General features: G+C 35.0%; 1 protein-coding gene across 1 annotated transcript; it reads left to right on the forward strand.

Moving 5' to 3' along the window:
• The first annotated feature begins 262 nt into the window (after positions 1 to 262).
• On the forward strand, positions 263 to 3,987 carry LOC126709693 (probable glycerol-3-phosphate acyltransferase 3). Its single transcript, XM_050410018.1, has 2 exons — positions 263 to 1,002; positions 2,586 to 3,987. The coding sequence occupies exons 1-2, from the start codon at positions 298 to 300 to the stop codon at positions 3,474 to 3,476; spliced, it is 1,596 nt and encodes a 531-aa protein (XP_050265975.1). The 5' UTR covers positions 263 to 297; the 3' UTR covers positions 3,477 to 3,987.
• Positions 3,988 to 9,973: the final 5,986 nt, after the last annotated feature.

Raw genomic sequence — 9,973 nt, forward strand, 5'->3', positions numbered from 1 at the left:
AACATTTCTCATTTAAGATTTTCTTAAGTAATTTATGAAAAATTATGACTTTTATGCTTGCAAAAGCTACGACCGACGTACGTGATGGGGAAAAAAAATAGGACCAACATGGGCCATTCAAAAACACTTTTTAATTATAGAGCTGGATCTCATAGCAGACACAATGTGCCATTGTTGTAATAATATTGTAGACTAAGGGTTTTATTACATTTGCACTTCTATAAATTCATACCTTTGTTCTTATTACAACTCCATGTCCAAGTTACACCTGCTAGTACTGTCACCAGACTCACCACTATGTCTCAGGCCTTTTTCTTCAAAACCCTTTTCTTATTTTTCAATCGCATTCTCTTTGGAAAAGTTAGTTTCCATAGAAATCTTAGCAACAACCATGCAACAACACAGCTTTTAAAATATCAAAAGTATCCTTTTCTTGCTCTTAGATCAGACCTCTCAAGCAAAACTTTGATCTTCAATGTGGAAGAAGTTTTGCTAAAATCCCCATCCTTGTTCCCATACTTCATGCTTGTGGCATTTGAAGCTGGGGGCTCCTTAAGGGCTATTGTTCTCTTTCTCTTATACCCTTTGATTTGTTTGGTAAGTAAAGAGATGGGCTTAAAAATTATGGTCATGGTTTGCTTCTTTGGGATCAAGAAAGAGAGATTTAAAGTTGGAAGAGCGGTTTTGCCAAAGTTTTACCTAGAAGATGTGGGCTTGGAGATCTTTGAGGTGTTGAAAAGAGGTGGGAAAAAAGTAGCTGTGAGTAAGTTGCCTCAAGTAATGGTTGAGGAATTCTTAAGAGAATATTTGGAGATTGATGTTGTTGTTGGGAGAGAGCTAAAGGTGTTTCATGGGTATTTTGTGGGACTAATCGAAGAGAAGAAGAAAGATATGATTTGGTTGGAGGAAATTCTTGTAAAGGATATAGTGGACAGTAACATGATAGGCATAAGTGGCTTCAACATTTCACTTGATGATCACCAATTGTTCTCCCGATGCAAGGTATTTTTCTTTTTTTTTTGAGTCAAAATGCATTTTTGGTCACTAAAAATGCACGAACAATTTTAGTACTTGAATTTTAAAACTATCATATTATTATTACAATAAATCAAACTTAAGTGATAGTTTTTAATCACTACTACATCTTACAAAGTGATGACATGTTAGTTTAGTTTGGTCATATTATGTAAAGGAGTAAAAACCATCACTTCAGATTTTAAAATTTAAAGACAAAAATCAATCAGGACAAAAATCTTTCAATATTGATCCATTAAATATCAGAGTACGTTATTTAGGGATACTAAAAATTGTACTACATAGTTTTTACAAATTAATGTGTCACTAATATAAAATTAAAAAAAGAAGAAAATTATACATTGATTCATTATAGAAATCCATGGTCCCATTCATTCAGGGGCGTAGCCAGGAAATTTTGTTTGGGGGGGCCAAGTTGCAACACTAATATATTTATCAAGACAACCACATACACACACATAAATACACATGCTTTTTTTATTATATACACACACTTTTTTATTTGATAAGTTATATATATACACACACCTAACAAAAAAAGAACTTAATATTTTCAATCAAAACTATATTTAATGACTATCTTTCATAAAATTAATAAAATTCATTTTCACAATTTTCATAGTGAAATTCTTAAAAAGTTTCATTTTCTATAAAAATTATCAAATTTTATACTAATGTAAGTAAAATTATTCAATTGAATTAATGTAATTTTCAAAAACAAGAATGATCCAAAACTTGGAGGAACAAATTAGGCTCCAAACATATTTGAAACTATTTTGTTTTGACCCATTACGTGGCAACTAAAGAGACATTTCATGTGTAATTTTAGTGACAATAATTTTTTAATGAGTCAATGACTTTTTAATCGCCACATAACGGGTTGAAAAAAAGATAAATTTAAACATGTTTGGTGCCAAATTTTTTCAAATATTTAATAGATATAAAAACACGTTTTACAATAAAAAATAGAATTGCGAAAATAAAGTTATGTCTCTATAAAGACCAATTTTTTTTTTTTTTTTTTTAAAGTATCATTGGACTAATTCAAATACTTAGGGAGGCCAACTCTTATTTTTGTAGACTAAATTTTGAAAACATTAAAATAATTATATATATATATATATATTTAAAAAAAAAATTCAAAATTTTGGGGGGGCCATGGCCCCCCCACCCTTCAACATGGCTCCGCCCATGCATTCATTATATACCATGTCAAATTATGAATCTTATTATATAGAATGTATGTAGTGTCTTTAGTAAGTATTGTCCTAAGTATTAGAGCCAAACATTTTCTTTCAAAACCAAACATTTTCTTTCAAAAGTAATGTTAGAGATATTATAATATTTTACATAATATATATTTACAATGAGATGTGTAATTGTCACCAATTAAAAAAAAAAAAAGCATTTATTTACTATATTATGGAAATCTATCAATCATATTGTCATGCTTGTTTATAAACTTTATATGATAAATTTATAATATTTTAAGAATTTGTCTTCCCTCCATGTATACTGATTTAGCTACTTAAAATTGTTGCGATGATCAGGAAATTTATTTGGTGGGCAAAGCTGATAAGAGGAGCTGGCAAAGGCTACCAAAACAGAAATACCCCAAGCCATTAATCTTCCACGATGGTAGGTTGGCTCTGAGACCAACCCCGCTAGATACTGTAGCAATATTCATGTGGGCACCATTTGGGATTATCTTATCCATTTTCAGAATTCTTATCAGTAAATCACTGCCCACCAACATATCTACTCCTCTTAATGCCTTTACTGGGATGTACCTTACAACTACAATGCCCAAAAACTCTTATTCACTTTCAAACACAGAGAAAGGTAAAAAATCCAAAGGCCTTCTTTATGTTTGCAATCACAAAACACTTTTGGACCCAGTTTACTTGAATGTGATTCTAAACAAAAGTGTTACTGGGGTCACATATAGTGTAAGCAGAATTTCAGAGACGTTATCACCCATCAAAACCGTTCGGTTATCGAGGAATCGCGATCAAGATGGTAGAATGGTTGAGAGTTTGTTGAATCAAGGGGATGTAGTTGTTTGCCCAGAAGGGACCACTTGTAGAGAACCCTATCTGTTAAGATTTAGTCCATTGTTTGCTGAATTGGGTGATGTTATAGTCCCAGTTGCAATTGACTCCCATGTCACCATGTTCTATGGTACAACTGCAAGTGGGCTTAAGTGTTTGGACCCACTCTTCTGCCTCATGAACCCTACACCAATGTACACCGTTCAATTTCTTGAGAAGGTGTCTGGGTTATCCAAGTCTTGTAGTACTAGTAGTAATGGTGTGGTATCAAAGTTTGATGTGGCTAACCACGTGCAAAGTGAGATTGGGAAAGCTCTAGGGTTTGAGTGCACCAACCTTACAAGGAGAGACAAGTACTTGATTTTGGTAGGTAACGAAGGGAAAGTTTGAAAACTAGTTGATCACCAACTTAATAAATATGCATCCATTAATTTGGATGGGTCTGGATAAAATTATTAAAATCCCTATGTCTTCCTATCAGTGTTCAATTTTATGCTTTATATTGTTTTCATTTTTTTTTCTTTAAAAATATATATATATATATATATAAAATAAAATAAAATGACACATTGTATATTGTAATTAATGAAATATAAAATGAAACCCTAAGAGTGAGATTGACGATTTTTATTTTGCATTTGAAAAATTTTCTCACCTAAAAAGGTTCATTTGAAATAAGTGTAAGTTTTGGGATTTAAGGTTGATTGTGTACTCAACAGGCAGGCACATATGCCTCCCGGCTCCCCCTCTTTAATTACAAAATGGTGGATTATCAAGCAACAAGTCAAGGCAGAAGTATATACAGTCTTCTTTATTGTTACTTTTTGTTTGTGTAATTTGTTCGTTTGTAACATTATGCAGCAATATTAAGGAAGCCACAACTATTTTACCTACTGGTTCATTATAGTGTTATTAATGTTGATGTTGATTTACTGGCTTAATTGATGCGACTTCTTCCATTAATTGTTTTTGTTGGTGGACATAAATATCATTAGCTGTATTAATAGGTCTTATATATGTCTTATGTTAGTTTAGGTCGATTCTCTTTAATTAAATTAGGAGTTTTTTTTAGTGTTCAACAATATTGATGTTGTAAATTCTTTTTTTTTTTTTTTTAAAAGTTGTAAATTCTAATTAATTCAACTAGTAAAGTTTTTGGCCATCAAATAAGAGATTTAAGATTTGTATCCCACTTATACAAAAAAAAAAAAAAAAAAAACCAATTTATATCAACCTAATAATAAAGAATTTAAGTGTAATTAAGAGAGTATGTGTGTGTTTAGCAATTGGTTTGTTTCTAAAAAGAAAATGATAAAAACTTATACTAATTATATAGCGAATAATATAGATTCAAATCCTATATATCAATCTATTAAAAAATACCTTCTCAAAAAAAAAAAAAAAAATCTTTTAAAAAATACCTATTTTCTCTTAAACTACAAGCAGCTACATCTTATTTTGTGGATATGTTTTACTTTATCTAATATACTTTTACAATTTTTTATAATTAATTATGAGAAAAGATGAGGATGATAATTTTTTTTTGTTATCAGAAGATGACGAGGATGATATTATTTCAAGAGAAAAATGTTTTTGTTATTAGTGACTATACCTAGATCTCCAGTTAGCCAGCTTGATGCAGCAATGCCAAGAAAAAGTTTAGGAAAAAAAAATCAGTGGTTTGGAATGGTTGATTGTATATAAATTTAATAATTTTGGATTATATTAGTAGGTTTCTTTAAGGTAATTATTAATAAATTAAAATATAAAAATTTTAATATCATTTTTATAAAAAATATAAAATATTATAAAAAAAATTAATTGTTTTATTGCCTCCTAATAAAATGTTTCTAAATATGGACTTCCGCGGAGGTAAGAAGTTCTGAAATTTATAAAAAATATAAAATATTATAAAAAAAATTAATTGTTTTATTGCCTCCTAATAAAATGTTTCTAAATATGGACTTCCGCGGGGGTAAGAAGTTCTGAAACGTATAAGATAAGCTACACCAGATAAAATAAGCTACACCAAATAAAGGCCAGCAAATTCTTTTAGATCGGAGTAGGACCCTCTATTTAAGTTCTGAAACATTGAAATTTTAAGTAGATTGGTCCCCTCGAAAGTTCACATATCGTGGCCTTTTGCTTTATTGTGAACGCGTACCATTGGAATTAATGAGCCATAATTACTTGCTTTTGAACATGCAACGGAGAATGGCCTACTTGATTAAACAATAGTTTTCATTACATTACATATTTTTATAGTATTTTTTTACTTAAATATATTTTCACAATATTACTAGAATAACATTAACAAATGGCCTCAAATTTTTCCATCCAATCAGCTTTCTATTTTTATGGATTTCGGTAGAGGTAAGAAGTAAGAATACTTGATTTATTCATTAATGACTTACCCTTTTGTCTTTTTCTTGGAGAGAGATACGTAATTGGAAAGACAAGCAATTGATGAAATTTTGGCTACGGTTAAATAAATTTGTTAAACATAATTGTTTTTATCTATATTTGTTTAAATTCTTTATTTTAGTATAAGATAAAATTTAGTTACAAAATTAGTTGTAGTCTTAAACTACAACCTTATTCAATATCATTAACATTATAATATATTTCGAAAATCTAACAGTTGAATTACATATTCTTTATGTTTTTAATATATATGTCAAATTTTGTGCCAATCGAATAATATTTACTATATAACCCATAAGATTATATTTTATGCATAATTTTAAACAACAAAAACTTACAATTTAAACAATTTATTAATAACATAGCTATTGATTTTTAATTTTCTAGAAATCTTCAAGTATGGAGGATATAAGAAGAAAATGTAATCCAATAGTGGATTTGTCAAAACTCATCTCTAATAAAAAGATATTGAGTAATGTTGTAGTCTTAGGCTATAACCAATTTTGAAACCAAATTTTGTCCTTTAGCATATACTACTTTACATAGTTTAGTAAAATTAGTAGAAGTAGTGTCAGTTAAGTTACAAATCTTCTGGTGAAACACAGTGGTAAAACATGACAGTCAACGACTGAGATTTTGCGGAAGCCCAAGTACTTAAGAGAGGAGTTTCAAACAGCTAACTTCAAGCTGGCTTGCCATGAAACTAGCGATACAATGCAGTGGATACCCCCAGCCCAATCTTGGTATAAGATTAATACTGATAGGGCTACTTTTGTTAATACATAGTCTACAGGAGTTGGGGTTATTATTCGGGACTACAAAAGGCAAGTAGAGGTAGCCCTAAGCAATAACTTAACAATCCCACTGGGTCCTATATATGGAGATTGAAGCAAAAACATTGGAGGAGGGGTTCTTTTTGCTTGGGTCCTATGTGGCTTTTGAGAGTGACTCCAACATAGTTATTGATGCGTTAATTGGAACTAGTGAAGCTTCAGTTGCTATTGACAATATTATAGGAGGGATTAGAGCAAAATTGCAAGATTTTAGATGTGTGGAAATTTCTTATGTTAAGCAAGATGGCAATCGTCCAGCTCACCTTTTGGCTTAGTATGCCAAATATTTAGATAGTTATCAAACTTGGATAGAGGAAAACCTTGATATGGTTGAGTTGGCTTTGGCTCATGATGTATTATGTTTATCTTCTTCTTAATAAAGCTATGGTCTTTTTATAAAAAAAAAAATAAAAAAATAAAAAAAATAAGTTACAAATCTCCTAACTAGTTGTGGTGGGCTTTTTGTGGTTAACGTGGGTTGGGTTGCCTCCTGCGGTATTGGGCTCAAGTATTCTGAGTAAGGGAGTTGAGATCGGTCTAACTGCAACTCAACTTGGTTCGGCTTGTGCGCAAACTATGCCTCGTCTGCAGGAGCATGCTTACGGCGGGCAGAACTGTTTCAGATAGATTGCGGCAGGCAGATATGATAATAACAAGATAAAATAAAGTACTTTGACATTTTTATTAAGGTAAACGGATAATCCCTACTCAAGAAAAAGATAATTACAATTTAACAACAATTATTTTATAAGAAAAGTAAGGGAAATAGGGGGGGTAGTATATGAGTTGATTGAGAGAGGAAATAAATCAAATCAAGTTTGATCCGCAGGACCAAAACCAAAGAGGGAAGAATGCCTCTTCTCAAAGTGAATAATCTCTCAGGGAGATCCTGCCGTGGAAATTAATCACTTTGAAGGAAGCGGACCTGAATGGTTGGTACACAAGAACACTCTTTGTTTCCGGCAGAGAGCAAGATTTTGAGAAGGAGAGAGGGAATCAACCTATTGGTGCATGCCTGCCGTTCTAACTCTCTATCTTTTTCTTTTCTTCTTTTCTAATATTCCCCTTTTCTTATCTTTTTTCTTTCTACTTTTTTTTTTAATCCTTGTTTTCTATTTCTTGGTTTTCAAGTTTTCAATACTGTGGTGTTTTTCATCCTTTTTTTTTTTGCACATGGCAAGGGCCTCTTTATAGTGCTTGTCATGACTGGATTTTAATATTTTAACCCTTGACCACTTTTGTCTGGTATGGGTGTACCTGCCGACCACCACTGGTCCGTCTGTGTGCCACTCCCCATCGCCAGACAAAAGACAGCTATTTTGTTTGTTTGTCTGCCTGACACCCTTTTCTGTTACGGTGTAGGTGCCTTCTCTCTTCCTATCTTAGTGGTTTCAGCTCAGCTTTGCCCCTTTGGGTGGTATGTCATCTCAGCAGGACACTTCCCCCAAAAGAGCCCTAGCAGGAACCTCAAAATAGGTTTTTCCCTTTCCCCATTGCCAAATCATGCCCTCTTACCTCTGACCCATGACCTCACCGTGCCCTGTATTGGCAGGGTACAAGCTGGTGAGGTTTTGGGCCTTGCACGTGCCTCTCTTCCATGTATATCCAAAGTTTGCTTATTGCTCATGCGTCTACTGTGGTTGGCCTGCACAATCTATCGTCCGTTCTTGACTATTTTCTGGTTTCTCTTTCCTTTTATGGCTTGCCCTATTCGGGACTGGGCCTTGCTTGACGGTGGGCTTTGCTTTTTCTTCAGCCCACTATTTTTCCTGCTACCATCTCCTGCCATACCACTCTATCATTCCTACTGCGAAGTTATTTTGCCTTAATCTGGCTGGGCCTCTTTGGGCTTGCCATTTATTCTTCTCCTAATGGCCCAGCAAGGCCATTGGTTCTTTTGTTACATCACTGGTGGGCTCCTGTGTCCCATTTGTTTTCCCTTGGGCATCCCGGGCCCATTTGCTTCCCTTGGGCTTCCTCGGCCCTTTTCTTATCTTTGCTTCACCATGGGCTTTTATTGAATTCTTTAGGCTTCCCCGGCCCAATTTACATTATTCCTCATCCTTGGGGTTCATGGGCTTGTCATCAACCCCTTATTTTCTTTGCTTTCATTACTTTGGGCCTGTTGTGGCCCATTCTCACTTTTCCACATCATATACTGCCCATGGTTTGCTTTTTCTCTCTTTCCGGGCTCTTTTAAGCCCATTTACCTCCTTAAGGCCCATTTGTTTATCTCATGGGCCTGTGATCCATTATTTCTGTCGCTTGGGCTTAATGGTTTTTTTTTATCCGTTTGCCAACTCTTTTCTTTCCATGTGGCTGGGCTTCTCCCTTCCCCTTGGGCTTCCGAAATGGCCATCAACATTTAGCCCCCTGAACATATGAAGCATTCCTGCGGTTCATATGTGAATAAAAACTTTTCTACCCTCTCTGTCTTTCCATCTTCTTTTCTTTTGCGGGCTTTTTGAACAATGGTCCCTACCTTACACACACATATACATTCATATATATATATATATATATATTCCTGCTGTGAACAGTGTTGTCTCTTCGGATTTCCCAATTTGGTAGTTATTTTGAAACACAACCGTCGTTTCATTAATTTCATCCTCTTTCTGATGGGTAACTCGTTGCCTCCTTTCGTGCCGACATTAATGACCTGGGTATTTAAGAAGGAGTCCCTCTGTAATCCAAAGACAAACTCCTTCCTTCTTTCCAGAACTCTCTCTTCGTTTTCCCTTTCTTCTCTGTTTCCTTTTCCTCAAACACCCCATATATCTTCTTCGATCAAATTCCTGCACAATGACACCGGTGAAAAGCCAAAGCTCCTCCCACCGTAAAGGAAAAGAAGTTATCTCCGATCCTCCCGCCGCACGTGGCGTAGACGAGGAGGTGGTGTACTCCGAGTCAAACCACTCCGATGAGGAAGAAACGGAGCGTGACCCAAACAGTGAGTGTGCTCCACTTATTGATCCCTGGTACGATGTTTATCCCCATTTCCCAAAGATTCCCGGTGATAATGCACTGTCGCCGCCGGGCTGTGTGTGGCTCGCTCTTTGTCGGTGAAATACGAACATTTCTTGGGCTCCATTGGCCTCTTCGATACCCGATCTAGTCATTCGCCAGGGTACTTCACTCCCCATGCCCATCCATTTCGAGTTCGGGTCGGGTACCGCCTTGGGTTGGAGAGAGTGGGTGGACAATGAGTTATCTGACACCAGCTTCATGGGGTTGTTACAACGGGTTGGCGTTTTGAAAGCCATAGTTTCATCTCGCTGCTTGTCCAACTTCCAAGACCTCTTTAACCTTGGTCACTTGGTTCGCTAGTGGTGTACCACCATCCATACCTTTTTCTTTTCCTGTGATGAGGTTACTGTGACCTTAGAAGATGTGGCCAGCCAGTTACTCCTGCCCATCCTTGGAGATGTTGATCCTGCCACCTTAGAGCTTTCCCCGAAAGAAGAGGCCGTGGAAGCTGAGTTGAAGAAAAGGATGAGTGGGAACACCAAATTGTCTTACTCGGTTAGTTCTTCTTCTAAATTTTCTGAGTCTGCCCGCCGTGCGGCCTTTGTTATGTTTTGGCTTTGCAAGTTTGTTTTTGGGTCCCACCCTCATTACGTCGTAAAACCC

The sequence above is a fragment of the Quercus robur genome, chromosome 12, assembly GCF_932294415.1.
Source record: "Quercus robur chromosome 12, dhQueRobu3.1, whole genome shotgun sequence".
NCBI classification, from domain to species: Eukaryota; Viridiplantae; Streptophyta; class Magnoliopsida; order Fagales; family Fagaceae; genus Quercus; species Quercus robur.

Bases quoted from the DNA above. Each gene is read 5' to 3' on its own strand.
- LOC126709693 (XM_050410018.1), top strand. From the start codon at position 298: ATGTCTCAGGCCTTTTTCTTCAAAACCCTTTTCTTATTTTTCAATCGC. The intron at 1,003-2,585 runs GTATTTTTCTTT...TGCGATGATCAG, and splicing joins AATTGTTCTCCCGATGCAAG to GAAATTTATTTGGTGGGCAA.